The 27,322-nt window shown below is 43.7% G+C and overlaps 3 protein-coding genes across 3 annotated transcripts in view; 1 reads left to right on the top strand and 2 right to left on the bottom strand.

The window, feature by feature from the left end:
- Nucleotides 1–2,664, top strand: VMO1 (vitelline membrane outer layer 1 homolog). Its single transcript, XM_036034511.1, is given in 9 exon segments — nucleotides 1–79; nucleotides 363–511; nucleotides 514–578; nucleotides 1,435–1,545; nucleotides 1,810–1,834; nucleotides 1,836–1,893; nucleotides 1,896–1,992; nucleotides 1,994–2,057; nucleotides 2,638–2,664. Coding segments are annotated over 9 exon segments (675 nt in total).
- A 331-nt stretch (nucleotides 2,665–2,995) lies between these two features.
- TM4SF5 (transmembrane 4 L six family member 5) lies at nucleotides 2,996–9,675 on the bottom strand. The gene is made up of 5 exons (XM_028534550.2): nucleotides 9,313–9,675; nucleotides 4,375–4,455; nucleotides 3,827–3,966; nucleotides 3,418–3,601; nucleotides 2,996–3,340 (listed from the first exon to the last, which is right to left on the bottom strand). Exons 1-5 carry the CDS (start codon nucleotides 9,487–9,489, stop codon nucleotides 3,326–3,328), a joined length of 597 nt encoding a protein of 198 aa, XP_028390351.2. The 5' UTR covers nucleotides 9,490–9,675; the 3' UTR covers nucleotides 2,996–3,325.
- ZMYND15 (zinc finger MYND-type containing 15) overlaps nucleotides 4,386–27,322 on the bottom strand; it is a 41,166-nt gene continuing 18,229 nt past the window's right edge. The window contains exon 15 of the mRNA XM_036033166.1: nucleotides 4,386–4,455. The gene's annotated coding sequence lies outside the window, so the exon portion shown is untranslated. The remainder of the gene's footprint in view (nucleotides 4,456–27,322) is intronic.

Genomic DNA, 27,322 nt, shown 5'->3' with positions numbered 1-27,322 from the left:
ATGTTTCCCAGCTTGCTGACTGTGACCTTAGATAAATTGCTTGCCAAGCCCCAGTTCCCAAATCTGCAAAATAGCAAGGGTAATTCCCACCTCCTAAAATTGTGAGGATTTAATAGAACAGGATTGCACAACACTAGTCACAATTTGTGGCCCATAAGTAAATGTTCAGTAGATGGTGGTATTCTAACCTGTCAGCCCCTGGTGCCCCTCTTCCTCTGGTGCCAGGAGCCTACATCTCCCTGAGTAGAGAGCCGGGTCCTTTGGGTTCTGGGAGCAGCTTCGTTTTTGGTGTCACTTAATCCTAGTGGCTCTTCTGCAGTCGGAACCCTTGTAGGGGCAGAGGTGCTATAAACTTGTGTAAGGGGCCACAGCTGACAGAGGCTGCAGCATAGAATCAGGCGCAGGAGCCAAGCTGCTGCTGCTGTGGGTGACATGCTGCAGACATGACCAAGCAGACAGTTCCAGCAGGTACACTAAAGTCATCTAAGTGACCAACAGGGGCCCTAGGTGGGGGGCAACTGGGCCTGGCATGAGATGTGTCCTGATGGATTCCTCACCAGCAGGTTCTTGATCAAGATGAGGGCTCAGACCTAGGTCTCCAGAAGGCAGAGATGCACAAGACTTAAGAGAAGAGAGTGGTCATTTTCTTCTTCTTCTTCCTCTTCTTCTTCTTCCTCTTCCTCCTCCTCCTCTTCTTCTTCTTTTTAAAAAAGTTATTTATTTATTTTTAGACAAAGGGGAAGGGATGGAGAAAGAGAGGGAGAGAAACAGCAGTGTATGGTTGCTTTTCATGAACCCCCCACTGGGGTCCTAACCTGCAACCTAGGCATGTGTTCTGACTGGGAATCAACTGGGACCCTTTGGTTTGCAGGGCAGTGCTCAATCCACTGAGCCACACCAGCCAGGGTCCATTCTTAAATGAGTTATTTAATATTTTAAATATGTTTATGAAAGGCATACAGTTCCACAAGCTAAAGGCTTTGGCCTCCCAAGTTTATTTTGTTTTTATTTACTAATTTTAAACAGAGAGAAAAAGGGAACAAGGGAGAGGAAAGAAGGGAGGGGGAGAAAGAGAAAGAGACGGAGGAGGGGAGGGACAGAGAGAGGAAAGGAGGGAGAGAGATGGAGAGAGAGGGAGGGAAGGGAAGACTAAGAGAGGGAGACATTGATTTGTCCTTCCACTTACTATACATTCATTGGTTGCTTCTTGAATGTGCCCAGACAGGGGATCAGCCTGCAGCCTTGGCATATTGGGAAGACTAATCAATTCAGCTGACCTGCCAGGGCTCACCAAGTTAATTTTTAAAATACCAACTAATTTCATTCAGTTATAAATGAAAAGTAATGGATTCAATGTTTATTTATAAAAAAATTAAATAATTTGGTAGTCTTCTGACTCGTCTTTACCCTCTTCTCCCTCCCCAGGTGGGGCACCCCCACCCCACAAAGAATTCCTGGCAACTGTACAGCAATGAATGGGATCAGGCTGCACCACTGCACCCGTGGGAATGCAAAGCAACACTCATCAGTGGAGTCCCAGTCTGGAAGGGGGGCGGGCAGGGACCACTGATCCCCTGGGGTGGGGGTGTGCCTTTATCCTCTGTTACAAACACCCCCCTCCCAGCTGGCAGTTTCCTCCAGAGCTGTGGGACCCTTTAGACCTGGGAGTAGATGGTAGACCTCCCATCTGCATCTCGGTGGGTGTCAGGTTATTAGACCCAACCCACCGGGGTTGTGTAACACCTGGCTGGGTCGGGAGGGAGGAAGGTAAGGGGCACCCGCAGAGCCAAAGAGTATCCCTTTCCTTCATAGGTGGGGTGCATGGAGCAGGCCGCCCGTGGTGTCCCAAAGGGCACTTCCTCGTGGTTTTCTCCTTTCTTGTGGAGGCTCCCACGACCCTGGGGACAACATGGTTGCAAACAATGCACATTTCCACTGCTCAGATGGTGCAGAGCTGGAAGGGCCTGGTCTGGCCTGGGGAGACTTTGGAAACGAGTGAGCCACGTCCAGAAGGCGTATGTGGCTTGCAGATCAAGATTGAGCTGCCCCTGGCTGGTGTAGCTCAGTGGATTGAGTGTGGGCTGCAAACCAAAGTGTCCCAGGTTCGATTCCCAGTCAGGGCACATGCCTGGGTTGCAGGCCCCAGCCCCCAGCAACCGCACATTGATGTTTCTCTCTCTCTCTCTTTCTCCTCTTTTCCTTCTCTAAAAATAAATAAATAAAACCTTTAAAATAATGTTCCAGTTAAAAAAAAAAAAAAGATTGAGCTGCCTAGAGGCCTCTGCAATGACACTGCGGTCAACGACATGTGTTTTTCCTGCTGTTGTGGTGGACACCTTCGCTGCCTTCTCCCTGGCCCACTTCTGGCTTATCCCACCACCCGTGACTAAAGCTTCTCTGTCCTGGCTTTGGTCTCACTCATTTTAGGGGTAGGAAACTGTGTCTCCTAGTCTTTCTCCTAACCTAGCTTGGGCCAGGCTGAAATTCAGGTTTCCACTCAGGAGTCCACAGCAGGCCACTGAAAGTTACGGAAACAGTCCAGAAAAACGCTCTTAAACACAATTTTGCTTACAAGTTAAGGATGTCCCTGGCTTTCTGAGGGCATTTGCAGTCACCCCATCCCCATTAAACGCCTAGGTTGTTTCTCTTCCGAACCACCAGTGACCTCGGTCAGATTAAAGAACTTCTAAAAAATTAAGAGGTGACATGTTACAACACCTTCAGGCTTCCTTTTCCTACAGCTTAATTGGTTATATATCTTTTCCATAGTTGCCCCTTCACCTGCCCCCAGTACAAAACTCAAACACTGGCTTTTCTAGATACTGATTCCTGTTTAGGACCTTTGTCCTTGCTGTTCTCTCTGCCTGGAATCCCTCAGCGATGCAGATGGTTAGTCCATCACCAGATGCCAGCTCCAATTTCACTTTCCCAGATTTAACTTACTTAAAAAAGACCCTCCACCAGTCAATATCTACCCCATTATCAACGTGTGTTAAAAAACTGTTTATCACCAGTTGATCTTTTGCCTCTTAAAATTGTCCATTTTCCACCCTGGAATATTAAAGTATTTGAAAACACAGAAGTTGCCTGTCTTAGTAATTTTTTATTTCCAGGGCACACTAATAGCTCAATAACTATTTACTAAGAAAGTAAGTAGGGTGCAGGGGTCCCACACAAGAGAGCCCCAAGCCCCAGCGTGTCCGGAGGCCTTGGGGTGCTCCTATAGGGCACAATCTGAGACGCTCAAGAGAGCTCAAAATAGTTTATTCCAGGGCAGGGGCGTCCAGGTGGGCATCCATCAGTGAGCAGAGGGGTCAGTGGAGCCTCAGCGAGGGGCGCCCTGTGGAAAAGGGAACGTGAGAATGCAGCCAGGGAGCAAGTAGATTCCCTCTAAAACTCCTCCGCACTCCGTCCCACCTCCTTCTTCCTGCAGTCGCCACAGAAGACACCAATGGTCGCGTTCACCACCTGCATCCCACACAGCAGGAGCTCCAGGCTTGAGGCAGCCACCAGCAGCGAGAAGAGCGTCACATTCCAGGTGACCACATTAGGCGGTTCCTTGCACAAACTCCACTGGGTACGGTTGAGCAAGTAAGAGCCTCTGTGGACCACACAAGGTCACGTGAGAGATGGAGGTCACCACGGAGAGCCCCCCTCCCTGTTGCCCATCTGGAGCATGCGCCAAGGGGGATTTGCAACCGGCTCATTTGGCCCACATGGAGGAAGATCTCTCTAAGGCGAAGGCGAGTCCTGCCCAGGTTTCCCGGTCCACATCCCGAGAGGCACAGAATGGGGTGGGGAGGGGTGAAAACTAGCCGAGCCTTACGAGGTGTCCTGGAAGGGGTAGTCCCATTTCTTGCCGTCCATTGAGCATTTGGGCCCAATTCGGAGCCCGGCTCCCGATACTGAGAGACAGTAGATGGCACCAAGCACCCCGAGCGCCGAGCAGAAGACCGAGCGCAGCATCTGGACACAGAGTGGAAGGAGAAGCGAGTAGGGTCGCTATTTCCCTTCCGTGGGCCGGCCGGCCGGCCGCGCCTAGCTCTTCCCCTCTTCCCACACACTACCACTCTTCTCTAGTCACGCTAAGACACACTCCCCGTCAAAACCCAAAGCTTGGAGTTAGGATAACCCTGAGAGCCAGAGGCTGCAGAGGTTCATGGGGTTGTAGTCCCCTCTGGTCAGGCCCATTGAGGCCTGAGATTGGCGGGGCAGGACGTGGGGGGGTGGGGGGGAGGAGGGGCAGAAGTAGATCCTAGGATTCTGCAGAGGAGCTACTTTAGCTGGAAAGAAGGAGCCGTGGCTTTAGGCTGGCTCTAAACCATAGACCTGTTCAAAGACCATTCCCGAATGCCACGTTAATTTGGATCTTACCCTGCAGCGATTTCCACAGCAGCCCGCACCGCAGCAGCCCTTGCCCCCCGCCCGAACGGCTGCAATTCCCGGACACAGTACCTGTGGAACAAGGGTCAGTGTGATGGGCAGTTCCTCCAGATTCTCAAGACCTTAGTTGCCTCAGTGCTTACCTCCTCCTGGAACCTGCCTGTGAGGTCCTCTGCCCTTTGGACTGTAGGAAGACCTTATCTGTATGTCTCCTGGAGCCCTTTCTCAATTAATCAAAATTTATGTGCCTACTTATCTCTGACAGGATTGTAGCCTCCAGGAGGGTAGGGCCCAATATCATTGCATTCCCAATAAATCTTCATACATGTTAGGTGCCCAGCTGAATGGGAATCAGGAGGCCTGGGTTTAATGTCAACTCCTGGGCACTGCACACTCCATGAATTGATCCATCTCTCAGGGTCTATTTTGTCTTCTGTAAAATGGGTCTGCATGACCCACATCCCAGGGCTGATCCCATGATTTAATGAAATAACAGGTCGACTTGATGTCAAGACTAACTCAGAGTTAATGCTCAATAGCTGTTCCCTCATCAGCAGGAAGGAATAATGGTGTTGGAATGTCTGGGATCACGGTGGAAGGTGGAGGAGCATGTTGGTGGAGGCTCTGATGGGAAATGTGAGAATCCCCAAGACACAGTCCTGGTCCTTTTTGCCTTTCTTTCTCCCTGTGGCCTTCCTCACAGAGCCATCCTCTCCAGGGCATCAGCTTCTCCCTCTGCCAATAGCCATCTCCTAAGTCATGCCTCCAGATTCAAATCTAACTGCCCGAAGGATATGTCACTTCACTGTCTTGGTTTTAGCTCAAATTCAGCCAGCCTCATATTGTCCTCACAATTTATTTCCCCAAATCATCTCCCTTTGACTTTCTGGTCTCCATCAGTGGAGATATCCTCCTGCATATTCACCCAGCCTGGGAAACTTGAATCCTCTACACCCAGCCAGACCTCAAGTCCTCTCGACTTTTTCTTCAATGGCTCTTGAATCTGTCAGTTCTTTCTTTTTCTTTTGCAGTCAATCCCTAGTCACCTCCCACAACAATAATGTTTTCAGACTCCCTACTACATTCCTGTAGTATCTCTTGCCCCAGGCCACCCTATACTCCATCCTCCATCCATGCCACCACCCAGATTGAATTTAACTTTTTTTTTAAAGATTTTATTCATCCATTTTTAGAGAGGGAAGGGAGGGAGAAAGAGAGAGAGAGAGCAAGAGAAAGCGAGCGAGAGAGAAACATCAATGTGCGGTTGCCGGGGGCTGTGGCCTGCAACCCAGGCATGTGTCCTGACTGGGAATTGAACCTGCGACACTTTTGTTCGCAGCCTGCGCTCAATCCACTGAGCTACACCAGCCAGGGCTTAAATTTAACTTTCAAATAGTCTTTTGTATGCTCACATCCTTTAGAGTCTCCTCAAAGAGTAGCCCATCAAAACTCAACTCTGGCAAGGCATTCGAGGCTCCTCACCTTGGCTCCAGTCTTATCTTTGTTGCACCGTGCCAGGTTCTTTGCCTACTTCCCATCTCTGGAATTCCACAGCTGTCTTGATCTTTGCCTCCCTGTGTACTTTGTCTGATTCACAACACACAAAGCAGCATTTTGTTTTTCTCCAGGGAAGGGGCTGAAAGTTTTAGTTCGGTTATATCACCCACGGCAGTCTCACAGAAACACCTGCAGAGTTGAATGGACTTTTCACCAGATATTCTCCCCTCCTCCATGTCTCATGGCAGGTCTGGGGCAACTTCTCACCCTCTGGCTTTGCCTCTCTGGTTAGCTCACTTACTGGGAAGTTCCTAGATCCAAAGACACCTAGACTGCTCTTTGGATTTACCAATTTTGAATGAACTACCTATTTCAGGTTTTTATTTTTTAGGTCAAAGTGTTTTTTTCTTTTTGTTATCTGAGCTTCTGTTTCCCACTCTATAGGCCCACCAATGAAAGGAGATGGGTAATTGTAAATGCAGGAGGAAACATTGAGTTTATAGCTCAACTCTGCTTACTCTTCTCCACCTCTATGGTCACTGGCCTAGTTCAAGCCATTATCATTTCTCCTGGACAACTGAAGTGCCCTCCATCTGATCTTTCTGAATGCACTGTTGACTACCTACTATCCATTCCCCACATAGCTACTGGAGGGATCTTTTTAAATCCAGTGGGGTATTGAGCATTTGGAACTCTCATACTTTGGTAATGGAAATGGATTTAGTATGAGAGCTTCAGGAAACTCTGGTAATATCTAGTAGCACTGAATATTTGCACACCTTAAGAACCAGCATACACCCAAGAGAAATGCAAACATTTATTCACCTATGGACAATTATAGAAATATTTATAGCAGCATTATTTGTAATAAAACCAAGTTGGGAACTATCCAAATGTCCATCAACAGTAGAGTGTTTAAATTGTAGTATATTCATACAATGGACTACATGTAATAATACAAATGAACCTCACAAATATAATGTTGAGCTCAAGAAGCCAGACACAAACATGTCTGTACTGTGTGATTCCATTTATATAAAGTACCAAACAGGCAATCCTAATCTATGGGGTAGAAACCAGGAGAGTTGGGACTCTTGTCAGTGGCAGGTGGTGTATGGTGGGAGGCAGGCACATCTGGGATTCTGGTAATGACCTGTATCTTGATCTGAGTACTGAGTATGTGGGTATGTTCACTTTGTAAAAATTCATTGAGCTGTATGCTAAGGATCTGGGCATTTGTCTGTATGACTTAAATAAAAGTTCAAAAAGAAGTTTAAAAAGTTAATAAGAAAAGTAGCAAGTCCTTCAATAGTTTTCTGTTGTACTTATTAAAAAAATCACATTTCTCCTGTGGCTTTCAAAAGTGTACATCCTCTGGCCTCTACCTACCCAAGATCTCATCTCATTAAACCTTAGCTGCACTAACCTCCTATGTGATCTTCCGATGTGCAAGCTTGCTCCCGCCTTAGGCTTTGTATTGATCAGTCACCTTGTCTGCAGTGCTGATTCTTTTTTGAGGGGAGGAGTCTCAGTGCAGACATTGCTTCATTGAGGCCTTCCTTGAGAATACTGTAAGAAGTGGCCCCCAACCTTGCCCTAGGAGCTCTTAATCTCAATAAATACCCTACTTTTAAAATTATTTTTTATTTATTGCTTTTAGAGAAAGAGAGGAAAAAAAGAGAAAGAGGCCCTGGCTGGCGTAGCTCAGTGGATTGAGCATGGGCTTCCAACCAAAGCATCGTAGGTTCGATTCCCAGCCAGGGCACATGCCTGGGTTGCAGGCCACAGCCCCCAGCAACCGCACATTGATGTTTCTGTCTCTGTCTCTCTCTGTCTCTCTCTCTCTCCCTCCCTCCTTTCCCTCTCTAAAAAATAAATAAAGTCTTAAAAAAAAGAAAGAGAAAGAGAAACATTGATTTGTTGTTCCACTTATTTATACATTCATTGGTTGATTTTTGTATGTGCCCTGACCAGGGACCCAACCCACAACCTTGGCGTATTGGGAGGATGCTCTAATCAACTGAGCTCCCCAGCCAGGTCACTGCTTTGTTTTATTGATGATACCTGCTTCCATCTGAAATCATCTTGATCATTTATTTACTTTGTTCAAGTGCCTCTTAAGTGTAAGGCACTGGTTTAGGCACAGGCACACAACAGCCAGGGTAATGTAATGTACCTAATGTAATGAGGCTGACATTCTTGCTTCTTTGATATTGTGTCTCTCCCCAGCAGGAACACCAGCTTCAGGGAGAGCAGGAACCTTGTCTGTGTCCCTGTGGCATACCTCAAACCATGTGAATAGATTTGAGAAAAGCCTCAAGAGATGGGAGGAAGGCAGCTGGGAATGAACATGCTGAGAGAACATCCTCAGAGATCTCCTCTGAAGCAGGCTGGTTAGACTGTACAGAGGTGGGGGTGGTTTATGCTGGAGAAAGGCATGGTGTGAGTGTGTAGGCCTGGGATGAGTGTGACATCTCAGGCAGAGTTGAGGTCAGAGGGATAGAGTACAGTCCAACAGCCATGAATCCATGTGGGAGGGAGGTAGGAGAAAAGATCCCAGAGGATAAAAGGAGATTGTTGGATAAAGGAGAGGAGGTAGGACCTATGAAAGAGATGAAGGGGAGACCTCTCTCATCGAATTTTATCAGTCAGCTCTCCTGAAAAGTGTGGAACCGTGCTGGATAGAACTTTTGTCTTCATCCCATGAAGATGTTAAATTAACTTGGCCTTCCATAAGTTTCTCTAAATGGAGAGGCAGTTGGAGGGTGGGAATTAGGAAGTCTGGGTAATTGGTGTTTCCAGGTCTCCTACTTTTCCTGATAGATTCTAGTCTCCAGGAAAATGTGGGAGCACCTTTTCCACCATTCTGACCTAGGTTTGAATTTATTCTTAGCTCTGAGCACTGGGGGGAGCATCCAAAAATGTGGGCTGAAAGTGAAGAGACAGGGAGGCTGCGAAGGGTGACACCAAGCTGGGAAGTAGATTGACTGATCCCTGACTGCTCCCTGGCTCCAGACATTGGCAAACACCCCACCCTCCAAGCTCATTCTTATCTTGCTGTGATAACTTCTCACACAATCAGCTGTTCCTTTTTCCTCAACCCTTGTAGGGAGGTGTTCCCAGCATCTTCTCCGCCATGGGGATGGAGAGGGGCAGGTAGGACATTGCCATAAGGGAAGCTGCTTAGAGCAGTGAGACTGCCTTCCTTGCTGTTCCCCTTAGACATTCAGCTCAGGACTCTGGGGCCCCTCCAGCATGTCCACACAGTGATCAGTGTTCGGGAGCAGATTTAGGGGACCGCAGGTCTCCACTGCACCACACCACCCCTTCCCAGGCAGCTGTTCTTTTCCCTCTGTCCCTCTCCCTCCTGTTTAGAACCACCTAGAGTGGTGCCCAGTCCCCTGACCTATGCTCCCTTGCTACCCTTCTCACCATTAGTCCCCCGCCGATGAAGCCAGCCATGAGCCAGACTTGCAAGCTGAGGTTGTCCACGTTGGTCCAAGTGGTCTTCCCATTAGGCACCAGCAGGAGGGTGTTGGACAAGATGCAGATCAGGGATAGGGAGATGAGGGAGAGTCCCACACAGCGGGCACACTTCCCTGTGCACATGGTGACAGGCAGTGAGTGAAAGTGAGCCCCTGGCTAGGTGGACGGGCAAACAAGCCTGGAGCAAGGAGCAAAGGTCAGGAAAGGGGTGTGGCAGAAACCAGACTAGCAAGATCAATGATGAGGGGGAGAAGCAGGAGACACAGGCAAAAAGGAGGTGGAGGGGCTGTTTGTCGTGAGGGGAAGAGGAGGATGTGGTAGAGGTCAGGGAGCTTGACACAGAGGAAGTCGCTAGGGTCAGTGTGTTCTTCCTCTTTTTTCTGCACATACATCTCCTTGGTCTATCTGGTGGCTGCTTGCCTATTTTGTGACTTAATCAAGCCTCATAATTTCTTAAAACAATTTTTTTTATTTTATTGATTATACTATTACAGTTGTCCCAGTTTTTCCCCCTTTGCCCACCTCTACCCAGCAGCCCCATTCACTCAGGCAATCCCCACACCTTTGTTCATGTCCATGGGTCATGCAGATAAGTTCTTTGTCTACTCCATTTCCTATCCTGTACTTTACATCGCCGTGGTTATTCTGTAACTACCTATTTGTACTTCTTAATCTCCTCATCTCTTCACCCATTCCCCCTACACCTGCCTCCCATCTGGCAACCATCAAAACACTCTCCATATCCATGATTCTGCCTCTGTTCTTCTTGTTTGCTTAGTTTGTTTTTTTAGATGCAGTTGTGGATAGATAGGTATTTATTGCCATTTTATTGTTCATAGTTTCGATCTTCTTCTTTTTCTTAAATAAGTCCTTTTAACAGTTTATATAATAATGGTTTAATGATAATGAACTCCTTTAGTTTTTTCCTTGTCTGGGAAGCTCTTCATCTGCCCTTCTATTCTAAATGATAGCTTTGCTGGGTAGAACAATCTTGGGTGTAGGTCCCTGCTTCTCATGACTTTGAATATCTCTTGCCAATCCTTTCTAGCCTGCAAAGTTTCTTCTGAGAAGTCAGCTGACAGTCTTATGGGAACTCCCCTATAGGTAAATAACTCTTTTTCTCTTGCTGCTTTTAAGGTCCTCTCTTTATCTTTAACCTTTAGCCTTTTAATTATGATGTGTCTTTTGTGGATCGTTTTGCGTCCATCTTGTTTGGGACTCTCTGTACTTGCTGGACTTGCATGTCTGTTTCCTTCACCAAAATTAGGGAAGTTTTCTTTCATTATTTTTTTCAAATAGATTTCCAGTTCCTTGCTCTTTCTCTTCTCCTTCTGGCACCCTTATGATGCAAATGTTGGAATGCTTGAAGTTGTCCCAGAGGCTGCTTACACTGTCCTTGTTTTTTTTTTTTATTATTCTTTTTATTTCTTGTTGTTCTGGTTGGTTGTTTTTTGCTTCCTTATGTTCCATATCATTGATTTGATTCTCAGCTTCACCCAGTCTACTGTTGTTTCCCTATAAATGATTTTTTATTTCAATTAGTGTATCCTTTGTTTCTGACTGGATCTTTTATATGCTGTTGAGGTCCTCACTAAGTTCTCTAAGTCTCAGTTGCCACACCTATATTAAGGGTATAGTGGGGCACTTGGCTCATGGGCTTGTTGTGAGAATTAAATAAGACAATGTGAGAAGTATTGTACTTGTAAACTAGGATGTACTAAGCAGATGTATAGTGGTGTTATAATTTCTATTAGTCCCACATGGAGGTTTCCTGGAAAGAACTAAGAAGATAGTAGTGGACATTCATTGTTCTTTCATTTCTTCTCCATATTCGTTTATCAAACCCTGCTCCTGTTGAAGCCACCACCTATCTCTCAGGCTGGGCTCTCTAGTAAAGCCTGATTAATAGAGCATTCCATCCTTTGGCCATAGTGTTTGACTCAGCGATGGCCACGTGATCCAAGCCCCTCCCCCAAGAGTCACTTTCTGGTTCTTGTTGTTGGCAATCTGAGGTCAAAGAAGTTCTGTTTTTGTTGTGAGTCTTAAGTTGCTGGTAGCATATTGCCTGTTGGAGAGTGAAGTCAATCCAGAAGAAAGAATAATCAAAGGATGGGAAGCCACTAAGTCTTGATGATATGAACTGAATGTGCAGATTCAGCTATGCCTTAAGTCTCTTGGAAAGTTTTGATTATGAGAACTGGTTTGAATTGTGTTTCTGTCAACTACAACATAGAGTCTATTTTGATACAGATTAATTCATTAAGCCCTTGCAGTGCACAAGGCCTTGCTCTGGGGACTTCGGGGATTCCAAGTTGTACAGATGAGGCTCAGATATGGGCCTTGGGAGCACGGAAGGAGAGTGAAGGCCCACATCGGATGTGGTAGTACCACAGAAGAGATGAGGGCGGCAGGAAGTGCTGCAGGACTTCAGAAGGCATGCAATGACAGTGTCACACAGAGAGTGGTATCCAGCCAGTGGCCTCTGCTGTAGCCTGTCCAAGCAGCCCACTCAGATCATTACAGAGACATGGAAAATGGGGAAAGCTTACCCCTCAAAATGAATACCAGAACCTTAGAGGATTTTTTACTATTTATGAGAGAGAGGAGCTGCTACTCTGTCTCATTTGTGAAACAGGATACCTGAACAAATACACTTTGAACTTCCTCCAACTATCTGTCTCTGATTGGCAAACAGTTATTGTAATGACTGATATTTTGTTTTCTTCTGTTGGATTGTTTAATGCATTTAAAAATTTTCCATTTTGGGGGGTCCACTAAAAATCTATCTTTTTATATCTAGGGGAGGGAGTAGAAAAGAAAGCAGCTCCTATACAGGGCCCTACTTGGTGGCAGCTTCTTGTTCCTAAAGGTTAAGGAAGACTCTGAGGAAATAAATTTTTGGGGGAAAAAATCTAGGTGTAGTTGCTTTATATGTTTGATGGGTAGAAGGGATGAAGTGAAATGTGAAGGCCCCTCACACCCTCCATTTTGCCTCAGGCTATGTCCTGGAACCCTAGGGTGGAGAAATTGCCACTTCCACTCCTGCTTCTTGGGACTGTTGACAATCACAAGCATGTAGTGATAGATAAAGAAGATGAGCAGGGAGAGCAACACTCCCAGCATGTTGGCAAAGATGGTGAGCTGTATGTCTGTAATTATCCTGGGTAGCTGGGATCTGCTCCAGCATGATCCGTGCAGTAGCTCCAGGTAGGAGCTCCATGCTTCTTTTTTAATCCTCACCCAAGGACATTTCTTCATTGCTTTTAGAGAAATAGTAAAGGTTCAGGGCCAGGGGTGAGCAGGGAGGGATGTGAGAGAGAAACCGCCCTGATGGAGAATTGAATCTGCAGCCTTTCCATGAGCAGGACAATGCTCTAGCAACACTGGCCAGGGCTCCATGTTGTTTCTGATGTCTCATTTCATTAAATTTTCTGTCTCATGAGTTTTTGTGTTTTTTTTCATTCTCTTGTGTTTTAGAAGACATATTTTAAAGATTGTATTTGTTTATTTTTAGAGAAATGGGAAGGGAAGGAGAAAGAGAGGGAGACAAAGAGAAACATCAATATATGAGATACATCAACCAGTTGCCTTTTGCATGCTCCCAGCTGGGGACCTGGCCCACAACCCCAGACATGTGCCCTGATTGGGAATCAAACTTGTGATCTTTGGTTCATAGGCTGGCACTCAACCCACTGAGCAACACCAGCCAGAGCAGAGACATATTTTAAATTTAGGTAGTGAATACTTGTAAGTGTTGCAAAAGCACCCTTTAACTTGTTACCTTGCCTATCTCTGAGAAGCCTTAGACTATCATCATCCCTGAAACTTCCTTTATGGGGGTCTGTAATGATGGTTTGCCATTCTTATTAGCTTTATAGCTTTTGACTATATGACCATGTGATCTTGTGGTAAAAATTGAACTATTCACTTCAGTTCTTCAGTCCTTCATGCCCTTTGCTATGACATTTTGTTGTCCCTCCCACCAGAGGTAGCCTGTAACTCCAACCATATGGGCACAGTGGAATGTGGGCAGAAGCAACAATATCCCAGTTCTGAGACTAGGCCTTAAGGGACATTGTGTATTGCTGCGTGACATCTTATGCCCTATTACTGCCATGGAAGGAACGTGCCCAAGTTAGCCCACTGGTAAAAGGAAGGTGAGAGATAAGGAAAAGGTCCAGATCAGATCCCAACATGTGTCGTGGACCTCTAACCAATGCATACATGTATGAGTGAAATAAGTGCTCAGAACTCTTGAGAAATATTTATATGTCACTAAGGCTTTGTGTTTTGTGGGTTTTTTGTTTTGTTTTTGTTTTGTTTTGTTTTGTTTTTCTGGTTCCACAGCAATAGCTGGCTGACACAGAACCCATTATCTAGTCCATAGCTGATCAGTCTAGGAATGAGTAGCTGACCCACAGCCAAAAACTTATGAGATAGCTTGAGAAGAGCTCTGTCCAGCAGAGGTACCTTGCTTAATGATGACTGATAAACTAATTGGATTTTTATTCTTGAAAAACTTGACTGTGAGACAACCTGAGTCATCAGAGGAAAAGGTGGCCCAAAATCCAGGAAAATATGAAAGCATGGAGTGAGCAAAAGCCACGAGGCAGTTAAAACCATAAACAAATGAAAGTCATAGGAGGAGAATTGTGTAGAAAGCAGTGAAGCAGTGCAGCAGGAAGAAGCATAAGGCCTGAAGAGTAAAAGTGGAGAATCTGGATGCAGGGTGAGGCAGATGACAAGAGGTTCTGCTGAGTTAGCAGAAATAGTGTCAAATCCAGAGAAGGCATGCAGCCATTGTCCCAATGGATAGAGACTGGGGCCAAGAACAAACCACATTTTTGTCTACAAGTTCATCAATACTGAGTCTGAGAGCTGGTACTACTTTATAGGATAAGTAAGGAGAAAATAAAAGTTGTGAGTCGGGGGTGGGTGGTCCTCATGTATTCACCATATTACATTTTACACAGTTCTGTATGCATGAAAAAATGGTAATAACGTTAAAAATATAGGAATTCTAAAATTTTTCTAAAAATAAAGGGAGAGACATACCATCCTAAAGACTGGAAGAAAGAAACAGAACTCTTTTTTTTTTTAAAAGAAGGTACAAGTTTTTAAAAAAGATTTTATTTATTTATTATTTATTTTTTAGAGAGGGAAGGGAGGGAGAAAGAGAAAGAGAGAAACATCAATGTGCGGTTGCTGGGGGTCATAGCCTGCAACCCAGGCATGTACCCTGACTGGGAATCGAACACGCGACACTTTGGTTCGCAGCCCGCACTCAATCCACTGAGCTACTCCAGCCAGGGCTGAAACAGAACTCTTGAGAATTATTTACTGTAGGATTTAAAAGGAATTCTCAGGAAGGTTTTCAATAGAACCCTCCTGGAAGTAGGAGCAGAGTACTTTTAAGAAAGAAAAGGGAACTTCTAGTCAAGGTGGCAGCAAAAGTAAACACAGCTCGCCTTCTCACACAACCACATCAAAATTACAACTAAAATATCAAACAACCATCACTCAGAACCATCAGAAATTGAGTTGATTGGAAGTCTGACAACTATGGAATTAAAGAAACTGCATTCATCCAGACTGGTAGGAGGTGTGGAGGCATGGAATGGGCTGGTCCCACATCCACGTGTAGTGTGTAAAAATTCGGGAAGGGCCTGGCTGGTGTGGCTCAGTGGCTTGAGAACTGGCCTGTGAGCCAAAGGGTTGCAGGTTTGATTCCCAGTCAGGGTACATGCCTGGGTTGCAGGCCAGGTCCCCAGTTGGGGGGCACACAAGAGGCAACCACACAATATTTCTTTCCCTTTCTTTCTCTTCCCCTTCCCCTCTGTCTAAAAGTAAATAAAAATATTTTAAAAAATATTTTATTTATTTATTTTTAGAGAGAGGGCAAGGGAGAGAAAAAGAGAGGTGTGTCCCTCATGCCTTAAAAGGCATGAGGGACACACAGGGCAGAACTGAAGTATGTGGTATCAAGGGGAGAGCTGGGGAACAGCTTTCTCCTAGACAGAAAGAAGGGAAGAGGCCATTGTCCCTTTTCTGAGCCCTTCTATCACAGAACCACAGAGCTGGCAGGTGGGTGCCATATCTGAGACTCCATCAACCTGGCTAACAATGTTTGCCCCCACTCTGGAGATCCCCTAAGACTCCATCCCACCAAAAGTATGTGTATGGCTGGTCTTGGCTCATGCTTCACAACTTCCTAAATGCTATGAAAGGAAGAACAACCCACCTTAGTAAGCCCCAAGCCTCACCCCCCTACCCTGTACCTCTTGCTAAGTGGACCCAGGCCTGGCACTAGCAGCAGCCAGGTTAGATTCACAGCTTGGCTTTGCCTGGGAATCTCCTAGCCCAGTATAAGTAGAAGCCATCTCAGATTGTTTTATAGCTCATGCAGGGTGGCCCTGGGCAAAACATAGGTTGGGGTTGACATTGGCCTGCACCATCTGGGCAACCCCATAACCTGCATACCCAGTGGACAGTTACAGACTACTTCAGAACACTGACACCCTGCTCCTGCACAGCTGATCCTCCACAGAGGGTAGAGGTTGGTGGTCAGTTGTCACAGCCGGTCCTACAGTTGATTAGCCTGGGTAAACCCTCCCCTTGACTTGTCAACAACAATCAAGGCTCAACTACAAAAGGAGGGTGTACCTGGCCCACACAAAAGGCACACCTACAGTACCTATCTTGAGTAATAGGGGAGGCTGTGCCACTGGACACTACAAGACATCTACTACATTAGGCCACACTATCAAGACAGGGAGTCATAGCAGCTCTCCCTAATACATAGACATAAACACAGGAAGACTGTCAAAATGAGGAGACAAAAAAGTATGGCCCAGATGAAAGAGCAGATAAAAACTCTAGAAAAAGAACTAAAAAAAAAATGGAGATAAGCAATCTATCAGATGCATAGTTTAAAACACTATTTATAAGGGTGCTCAAGGAATTTAGTGAGGACTTCAACAGCATAAAAAAGATCCAGTCAGAAACAAAGGATACACTAATTGAAATAAAAAATCATTTATAGGGAAACAACAGTAGACTGGGTGAAGCTGAGAATCAAATCAATGATATGGAACATAAGGAAGCAAAAAACAACCAACCAGAACAACAAGAAATAAAAAGAATAACAATAAAAAAAATGAGGACAGTGTAAGCAGCCTCTGGGACAACTTCAAGCATTCCAACATTTGCATCATAAGGGTGCCAGAAGGAGAAGAGAAAGAGCAAGGAACTGGAAATCTATTTGAAAAAATAATGAAAGAAAACTTCCCTAATTTTGGTGAAGGAAACAGACATGCAAGTCCAGCAAGTACAGAGAGTCCCAAACAAGATGGACGCAAAACGATCCACAAAAGACACATCATAATTAAAAGGCTAAAGGTTAAAGATAAAGAGAGGACCTTAAAAGCAGCAAGAGAAAAAGAGTTATTTACCTATAGGGGAGTTCCCATAAGACTGTCAGCTGACTTCTCAGAAGAAACTTTGCAGGCTAGAAAGGATTGGCAAGAGATATTCAAAGTCATGAGAAGCAGGGACCTACACCCAAGATTGTTCTACCCAGCAAAGCTATCATTTAGAATAGAAGGGCAGATGAAGAGCTTCCCAGACAAGGAAAAAACTAAAGGAGTTCATTATCATCAAACCATTATTATATAAACTGTTAAAAGGGACTTATTTAAGAAAAAGAAGATCGAAACTATGAACAATAAAATGGCAATAAATACATATCTATCCACAATTGCATCTAAGAAAACAAACTAAGCAAACAAGAAGAATCATGGATATGGAGAGTGTTTTGATGGTTGCCAGATGGGAGGCAGGTGTAGGGGGAATGGGTGAAGAGGTGAGGAGATTAAGAAGTACAGGTAGGTAGTTACAGAATAACCACGGCGATGTAAAGTACAGGATAGGAAATGGAGTAGACAAAGAACTTATCTGCATGACCCATGGACATGAACAAAGGTGTGGGGATTGCCTGAGTGAATGGGGCTGCTGGATGGAGGAGAGCAAAGGAGGAAAAATTGAACAACTGTAATAGCATAATCAATGAAATATAATTTTTTTAAAAAGAAAGAATAGGCTGCCCTGGCCAGGTAGCTAGTTTTGTTGAAGCATAGTTTTGATATGCCAATGTTGTAGGTTCGATCCCTAGTCAAGTCACATACAAGAATCAACCAATAAACGCATAAATAAATGGAACAACAATTCAATGTTTCTCTCTCTAAAATCAATACAAAATTTAAAAAATTAAATCCAGGCCATGTGGCTCCAGGGTCTGTGTTGTTGATCATAATACTCTGTTGCTTCCACTCAGAGAGGGGAGCCTCTGGGAGGTGGCCTGAATGGCAGGAGGTGACAGCCTCGTGATGAACTAGAGGCAGAGCATGTTCTGAGTTGAGGGAACAGGCAATGTCTCCAGGAGAGAAGAGTGGCATTGTGGGAAGAAAAGAAAGCCAGCATGATGGGATGGAGGAGAGGGATCCAGGATGAGGATAGAGGGGTAGGCAGGGGTTAGATCATGTAGGGCCATGTGAAGTATTTAGAAGCCTTTGGGGGTTTTAAACAAAGGAGTGACACAATTTCGTTTACTTAAAAAACAAAAAACAAAACAAAAACACTTCAGGAAACTTCCCAGAAGTTGTCCCAGAAGTTGTTCCAAAGAAAGTTGTCCCAGAGGCTGTTTACACTATCCTCGTTTTTTTTTTTTAATTCTTTTTACCTCTCGTTGTTCTGATTGGTTGTTTTTTGCTTCCTTATGTTCCATATCATTGATTTGATTCTCAGCTTCATCCACTCTACTGTTGTTTCCCTATAAATAGTTTTTGGTGGTATCCAGGGAAATGGTTGTAGAGGGAAAGGATAGAAGTGGGGACTATCCCAGTGGCACAGGTGAGAAATGATGTAGGTGTGGAGCAGGGGGATGTGTATGGGGGGCACTGGGTTACTGATGGATTGAATGGAAAGAAAGAAGCATACCAAAGAATGTTTCTAAGTCTTGGGCTTGGGCAAAGAGATAGTGGTTTTGTTTCCTGAAGTGGAGACATCAAAACCATGGAAGTGAAAGGTATGAAGGGGGATCTGGGAATAAGAGTGATTCTTTTCAGAGGATCCCATTGAGGATGTTTTATAGTACAATCTGGGGTAGGAGAGGGAGTTGAATGCTTTCTTCACATGGTAAGGCAAGAGTTATCAGCTCCTGAGAAGTAAGGTCCAAATGAGGACCAAATGGAGCCCTTAGAAGGAAAATAATCCTCAGATAGTGAAGAGTGTTTGAATTCAGGTTTTTCCGTGGAAAGCTTGCAGATATAGACTCTCAGCATTTCTTTCCTTTTCCCTCTCACTACTGAAACACCTGGAGACCATGGGACCAGAGCTCACTGTCCCCCACCACCCTCTACTATGTGTTTGCAGTGAGTAGACACTGAGATACTGAGGGAGAAATGCATTTGGCTGTAATATTTAGAAGACTCAAGAAGGTATTGGATAGATTCTTCCCATACACAGGAATTGGCCATGCTTCCTGAGAAAAGGACATTAACTCAGCAGGGATTAGGAGAGAATTGTAGAAACAGGCAGAGTATTAGGAATAAGGAGCCATCTGTGAGTATGAGGAAAAGGAACAAAGTTCCTAGAGCAGGAGTTCCATGCCCACTATCTCTCTCCTCATTACCCCCAGGAGAAGATATCTAAACATGGCAGGCAAGACTGCTTAACTCCTGCCCTGACAGGGTAGTTCAGTTGGTTAGAGCATTGTCCCCATACAACAAGATTGCGGATTCGGTCTCCAGTCAGGGCACATACAAGAAGCAACTAATGAATGCATAAATAAGTGGAACAATAAATTGATATTTCTCTTTCTCCCTCTCTGCCTCCCTCTCTCCAAAAAAGTCAATAAATAAAATTTTTAAAAGACTGCTTAATTCCTTACTAATGTAGTATATATTCATTTCAGGGGAGGCTAGCAAGGAGGAATCCTGAGCAGGGGAGAGCATTACTCCCTATTAAACGTCGTCTAAGAGGTGTCAGTCACCACATCCTCATTAGGGACTACTGAGCAGCAAGGAAGAGCTGCCAGTAGATGGCAGCCCAGTACGGAGCACGAGAAGCTCTGTCCTGTCTATTGGTTCCTCTGGAGAGGGTCATTAGAGATACCCTGTGGGAAGATGAGAGGGGGCTTGCCACATAGTTCCCTTCTCTTTCAGTTATTTTGGGTAATAGTTTGCCAGGGTGGCTGTAACAAAGCACCACATACTGGGGGGCTTAAGCAACAGAAGTTTATTCCCACAGTTCTGGAGGCTAGAAGGCCAAGATCAGTCAGGATGGGTTTTTTTGGCTTGTAGATAGCATTCTTCTTCCTGTGTTATCACATGATCTTCCCTCTGTACACTTCTGTGTCCAAATTTCCTCTTTTTATAAGGACACCAGTCATTTTGGAGGAGGGCCCACTGCCATGACCTCACTTTAACTTATTTAGAGAACCTGTTTCCAAATACAATAACAGTAGGGGTTAGAATTTCAATACATGAATTTTCAGGAGCCAAGTGAGCCCATAACAGATGGGTAAATCTTCCTTACAGCCATAAGGCCAGATTAGAACTATGATAATCTGTATCTGTAACCCCCAGTTTAATCAATTATCTGAGAGGAGGAAAGGGATGTGCTTAACTTCTTGATGTAATTGGTGTAATTGATGAGTCATAGCATGTTACTTGCTGTAATTGGTGTAATTGATGAGTCATAGCATGTTACTTGCTCTTGGACCCCAAACCAGGAAATACAAGTAAGTTAAGGATTCTTTTGGAAACCTTAAAGGGAAACATTAGGGAAAGTAAAAATAGGATATACATCTTCCAGAGCCCCAGAAAAGACATAGTGGAGGAAAACTTAATTCACACAGTGGAAGATTAAAAAGCATCAAGGAAGCATAAAAACCAAAAAGCACAAAAGAAGGTGACTATACAAAATATATGGGTCAAAAAATTTCATGTAAATATTTTAAACTCCTCTATGAGAAAAATTAATGTTTTCAAATTGAGCTAATTAGCAGGATTCTATTAAGAGTGATGGTCTCAGAGGAGGGGAGTGGGGGAGGCAAGAGAGAAAGGAAAATTACTTTTCACTTTTATGAAAAGGTAATTTTGTACCTTTCAAATTTTACTATTATGTGTTCCTTATCCAAAAATGCATAATAAATTTAAACCTCTTTGTGTGACTAGTGTTTTGTTTGATGGTTACTTTATATTGCTACACGGCAGTGATTTACAGCCAGTTTACTGCCGCACACTGACGTGCCACAAGAATTTTTAAAACATGCAGTACCTGACTATTTAAGCAGGGGTGCTGACCTCTTTTCCTTACACTGTCAAGTAAAACAATGACAACAGCCAACACAATAACAGCTCTCTGATGTGAATGAACCAAAATTATACCTATTTTTTTTGTCAGATCAGTAAAAAATATTCTGGTGTGTTGCAGAATTTTCGTAATTAGTTTGTCTGTGCCATGAGATGAAAGAGGTGGAAAATCGCTGACATAGGGCATATTTGCAATGGATATATAATAGCAATAAGACTTGCAGGCACTAAATCATATTGTATTAAAATATATAAAGCCAAAATTGTTAGGAATACACTGGGAAACTATAACATAACTCACTGGTTTTTGGCAGATAAAGTAAGAAAAATATGTAAAGATATCAATAATCTAAATAATAATAAGTTTGATTGTTTAATTGGCCACTCATTCAACAAATATTTATTGAGTCTGTGATGTGTGCCAGGCCCTTTGCCAGATTTCAGGAAGACAGAAGTGGAATAGATAATCTCTATCCTAGAGCTCACATTCAAATAGCATTTATTGAACTTTGAATCTCATCAATGAAGAGCATATCTTTTCCAGTGCTAATAATACATTTACAAATAATGATCCAATATTAGATTCTAAATGAAATATCAAACTCGCCAAACCTGAAATTATACTGGCTACATTCTCTGACCACAAAACAATAAGCCAGAAATTTACAAATGTTTAAGCAGCAAAACCTAACCTCTTAAAAACCCCAAAACAGCCCTAAATAATTCTTTAATCAATGAGAACATCCAAACGGCAAACACAGATTATTATAAACAGACAATGAGAATGTATCCTGGCAAAACTTGAAGAATGGGTATAAATAACACCAGTACGTTATTAAGTACTTATGATTAGCTAGGCTTGGTGCTAGAGACTTATCATACATTATCTTATATAATTCTCATAACAGCTATAGCATAGTGCCCCTTTGTAAGTAGGCACTCAGTAAGCATTTGTCAATAAGTGTATGAGGCTCAGAGAGATTAAGTAACTTCCCTAAGACCACCCAGCTGAAACTAGTCAAGCTGGGACTTATACTCTGGCCTGTCAGATTCTGATTCTCGTCCTTGTAAGTCTGTGCTGCATGATCAACACGGTCAATGAAATGTGAGGAGGGGAAGAGCTAATGATTTAAGTCAGCTTTAGACAAAACCAGTTTTACCAGGCTTTTTGCATATCTGATTGTTATTTCTCTCCTTCCCCCTCTCCTTTTCTTTCATACAACAAAGATTTATTGAGCTATACCAGGTATTGTTCAACATACTGGGGATTTAGTTGAGAGAGGGAGACAATAAACAAGTAGGCAAATGAATATACAACTCTAGGTAGGGATCAGTGTTGTGAAGAAAAATAAACCAAGTTAGGGAGACAGACTAACAGGTATTATGAACTACTTTAGTTAGGGAGGTCAGGGAAGGTCTCTCTGAGGCAGTGATGATCAGGAAGGAAGGAAAATTTGGGAGAAGACTCTTTCAGTGATGGCAATAGCTCGTGCAAAGGCCCTGAGGGAATGGACTGGGCCTGCTGCAGGTACACAACGAATGGCTGAGTGGCTGGAGCTTGGTGAGTGAGAGGAGAAGAGCTGGAGAGGTGATGTAGGGCTCTAAACCATGTTAGTCGTGGTAAGAGTTTGAGTGCTGTCATAGGTGTCATGCGGAAGCTGAGTTTGAACAGTGGCTGACATGAGCTGATTTAGGTTTTACTGTTACCCTTTGTTATGAGGAGAATGGATTGTGGAAGGGTAAGACTGAAAGTTGGGAAATCATTAAGGAGGTTACTGCAGCATCCCAGGTGAGGGATAAACGTGGCCTGGACCAGTGTGGTAATGATAGAGATGGTGGGGAGTGACCATATTTGGGATACAGTTTCAAGATACAGCTGTTAGCATCTGTGGAGAGTTTACATGCTTGGATGAGCCCTAAGGTCTGGACGTAGTGGTGGGATGGTCGGTACCATCAATAAACATGAGGAAGCATGGGGAAAGATGGGTGTGGGGCAGTGGTGGGAAAGTGAGTGTCGACGGAGAAGAGAGGGTAGAGGATAGAGAAACTGATAAAAGGAGGTAGAGCTAGCAGAGGGATCCCCTGGCAATGTGGGAGGATAAACAAGAGGGTGTGTTTTCCTGGAGGCCAAGATAATGTTTCAAAAACGGAGTGACAGCTCCATGAAATTCTGCTAGGAGGGTGAATACTGTCCATGGATTTGGCATTATCTCAATACGGGTGCTTTCTCTGGAGTGATGGGGATGTGAATGAGGAAGAAAGAATGACTAGACTTTTGAGGAAGACATTCAACACAAAAGACCAAAACCAAATAGAAAAAAGGAATTTGCAGGGAATATGCATCATAAGACCCAGTGGTGGAAAGATGAGTAATTTCTTTCTTGGTTGCTTCCCTTTTCTCTATAAAATAAAAATTAAGATCACTAGCTGAGGGTGGGGGGTTGCCATTTGAGGGGATATGAGAAGGGATATGAAGTCATCATTTCAGAGAACAGGAGAGAGAATTGAGTAGGGAAACCATAGGATGGCTGGATAGTACTAACAGTTTACTTGTGACTTATTATAAATTCCAAGTGAGATCTGTCAGTATAGTTGTTTATCTCTAGCTATGCTTAGTGGCTCAGAAAAAATCTCATCATTGGTAAGTTCAGTTTAATCAGGCTTACAGTTTTGCAAGAAAGATGGAGGAAGAAGGACAACAGAATTAGAATTAGAAGTGTGTGCAAAAGAATGATTATAGTAATGAACAATCAGATCTAAACCAGATAAGGTAGAATGTGAAGACATGAAGAAGGTGGTGGACAGTGAAGATGTGGACTGGTCATCAAACTAAAGAGGTCAAAGTGTTGAAAGATTGCTGAACTGAGGGGTTCCAGAGAGGGGACTGGAAAGATGGATGCTTGCAATCAGGAGGTTGGAAGTGGTACAGTTACTGATAATGACAGAGTTCTAGGGTCTGGCCATTGGCGTGTGTTGTTGAGGTGGCATAGAGAAGAAGGTTTGTATGAGATTGCAAAGGACAAGGAACTGAGAGGTTGGAGTGTTGGATGGGTTGTTTAGGTGGATGTCTTAGTCTACTTAAATGAAATCATGATTAATGGTGAGTGAATGTAAGTCAAATGCTTAAGCCTTCAATGAAGGTAGATGGTGGAAGATGATTGCAAAAGAATGGGTAATGAGTGGTATATGGTCTGTTGGCACATGCTTCAAAGAATCTGGGGTTTTGAAGTGAAAAGACAGTTTTTTGGAAAAAACAAAGGGAGTAAGAAAGACACCTGCCTCACCTCAGGGTATGTGGAGTGTGGGAGAAGAAACAACAACCTCCTCAAAGGGAGCAGTTACCAGGGAGCAGTGGCTTCAGAGGAGAGCCCAAGTTTCTGTGAGAGCAAGAAGGTAAATGGAACCTGAGAAAAGAGATTAATGATTTGGGAATTTTGTTGACTTTAAGTTCTAGAAGGTCCAGTGAAAGAATTTGGGGCAGGGTGGGAGGAGGTAGGAAATCGAACCCAGGAGTAGGTAAACAGAGTCATTTGGGGATAGGTCAAAGTGACAACGGGCAATGCCTACAATTAACAGGGATATAAAGCATGATCTTCTCTTTGTGAAAGGCAGGAGGTTAGTGTTAGTTGTAGTCTCTGTTTTTGGATTGGCCTCTTAGGCAGTTTACAATAATAATAATAACAACATAACATCTATTGAATTATGCTGAGGACTCTTTTAAACATTTACATTTATTCACTTCCTTCATCCTCACAACAACCCTATTACTGTCTGATACCATTAATAGGTGGGGAACAGACATAGAGGTCACATAACTTTCCCAAAGTCATAAAGCGAGTGAGTGGGGAGCCTGGATTTAAACTCAGGGCTGTCTGATCCCTAAGCCTTGTCTTTTTATTTTCTTTTTTTTTTTTTGAGAGTACATTTTAGGTAACCTAATATATCCCAAAATGTTATCATTTCAACATGTAGTCAGTATAAAAATTTATTACTGAAAGCTTTTACGTTCTCTTCTTCATAATAAGTCTTTAAAATCCAGTTTGCATTTTATACTTGAGGCACATCTCACGTCAGACTTGCCACAGTTCTTGCGTTCAATAGCCACAAGTGGTGAGTGACACTGTATTCATTCATAAGCCTTGATTTTCATCCTCTGCCATTCCACCTCGCACTGTAGTGGTGAGGTAAATAATGTTGTGATGAGGAATTAGCAATCTTACCAGGAGCTCATGGATCTATCATTGTGGGCCTCCCTTAAATCCCCCCATGTATTTCAAAGAAAACTTGTTGGAAGTGTTTTTGATTCTTTACCTGGCCAATCATTAGAGAAAAAAGGGCTTTCATAGTAAGCCTTTCTATCTGTCCTGGGAAATTATGTCATTTTCTAAGGAGCAGTATGGTGTAAAGGTTAAAAGCACATATACAGGAGTCAGATTACCTGGGTTTGTTTCCAGGCTACTCTACTTGACCTACATTAGGCTAATTAACCTCCTTGTGCCTCAGTTTCCTCATCTATAAAATAATAATAATATCTGTAGTTTTGTTCTGAAGAGTAGAGTGCTTAGAACACAGTCTGGCACAGAGTAAGCACTGTGTGTATATTTGCTCTTTGTACTTTCCATTATAAGCCAATTGAGTGAACCTCAGAAGAGCTTCTCCAGGATTCCGGATCTAAATCAGCCTGCATTCAAACCAGCTTTATCTAAATCCATAACCCATGGCCTACTTCTCAGCAACTGATTGAACAATTAGACAGAAAATCACAAGTACACAGAAGAGCTCAACAACATCATCAACCAACAGGATGGAATCCATACTTACAGATCACTCTGCCCAACAGCAGCAGAGTATATATATATTCTTTTTAAGTGCTCACAGAACATGTTCCAAGAGAGATAATGGGCTATAAAACAAACCTCAATACATTTAAAAGAATTGAAATCATACAGAGTGTTCCTGACCACAAGGAACTCAAACTAGAAATTACTAACAGAAAGTTAAGAGGAAAATCTCTAAACACTTGGAAAGTAAACAAAACCCATATCCTCACTAGCATGTGGGCACTAAATGGGGCCATTAATGGTACCAACCTGTAGCTTGCTGGCCCTTGTTGCATATGTGTAATGTGCCCAATATGAAAGTGACAGCTTCCAAACTTGCTGGTCATTCATGTGCCAGGGCCATGGTTTCTGGTTCTTTGGTATTCTCAGTGCCCCTGCAGGTGCCCAGTTATTGCCTCCAGTTCACATTCCTCTCACTTTCATATTGGGAGCATTATACAGGTGAGACGAGAGCATGTGACTTTGTTTCCTGGTATCTAGGTCTTGTGCTCATTGTGTTCTGTGGCTTCACAGCGATTCCTTTGGCCTCTGCCTACATTTCCTGTCTTGTAGGCCTCATACCTGAGTCCATAAGGCTGGGTTGGGACTAGCATCCCACATGGACCTATTTTGCTTCCTCATCCCATGCTTCTACCCAAATACTTAAAAACTGCCTTCCTCCTTCCACAAACTCTATGCAAAGCATTTGAGGCAAATCAACTCCCCACCTACCAGGCAGATCCTGACTATCTTGGGTCCTGGTTTGGTTCCAAGTGGGATGAAAACCTTTTACTTCCTCCTTCATTTATAACAGAGAAAAATTAGGAACTTCCCAAATGTTCCACTAGGTTATGTTGCACTCATAAGGCAAACTAATATAGCCACCCATGAAAAGAGACTGTTTAATGACATGTAAAAGCTGTTCAAAAATATTGTTTTATTTAAAAAATAAGCTAGTTAGCATTATGTATAGTATGATTAAAGTTCTGTGAAAATATTTAAATTCTTACAAAAGAGACCATAAACACACCAAAGTGGTCATCATGTTTATCTCTGGGTATTGGGGTAGAGGGTCATTTGAAGTTTCTTTTTAGTGTTCTCAGTATATTCTACATTGACTCATTATTGCCCCCTCTCACTTATCTACTCTCTCAAGTCTGCCACCACCACTCTGTCGAATACTCCTTTGTCCTTGTTGCCAAGTACAGGAGACATGTATTCACCTTGATCCTATCTGACCTAAGCAGCATCTGACACAGCTGCCCACCCTTTCTTTGTTTCTGAACTCTCCTGGGTTTTCCTGCTACTGTCAGGACTTCTCTCTCTTTGTGCTGGCTCCTCTTCCTGTGACCCTCCTGACATTTTTATCTTCAACGGGATTCTCTTTTTAAGGCCTCTTCTCATTCCCTTTAGGTGCTCTCATCCACTCTCCTAATAGTGTGAGTTCCGTCTACATGTCAACTGCCTACCAGAATCTCTACCAAGAGGTCCCACGAACATCTGAAACTGAACAAGTCCTACCCTGAATTCATCACCTTTTTCTCCCACCTCCTTCCAGCTACTCTAACTCTACTCCTTCTTGTGTCCCCACTGTGAGCAGATGGTGCTTCTCTTATCTAGTTGCCCAAACTAGGAACCAGGAAGTCATCCATCATCTCTTCAGTCCCTTCATTGCCCTCCCCTTGCCCCAATATTTATTCATTGATGACCACCCATTATTTCTACCTCTTCATTATCCCTAATATCCATGTGTTTCTCTCCAAC

This window comes from Phyllostomus discolor, chromosome 8, assembly GCF_004126475.2.
Source record: "Phyllostomus discolor isolate MPI-MPIP mPhyDis1 chromosome 8, mPhyDis1.pri.v3, whole genome shotgun sequence".
Lineage (NCBI taxonomy): Eukaryota > Metazoa > Chordata > Mammalia > Chiroptera > Phyllostomidae > Phyllostomus > Phyllostomus discolor.
The sequence above is the reverse complement of the archived record's forward strand: the minus strand, read 5'-3'. Positions and strand labels throughout refer to the sequence as shown.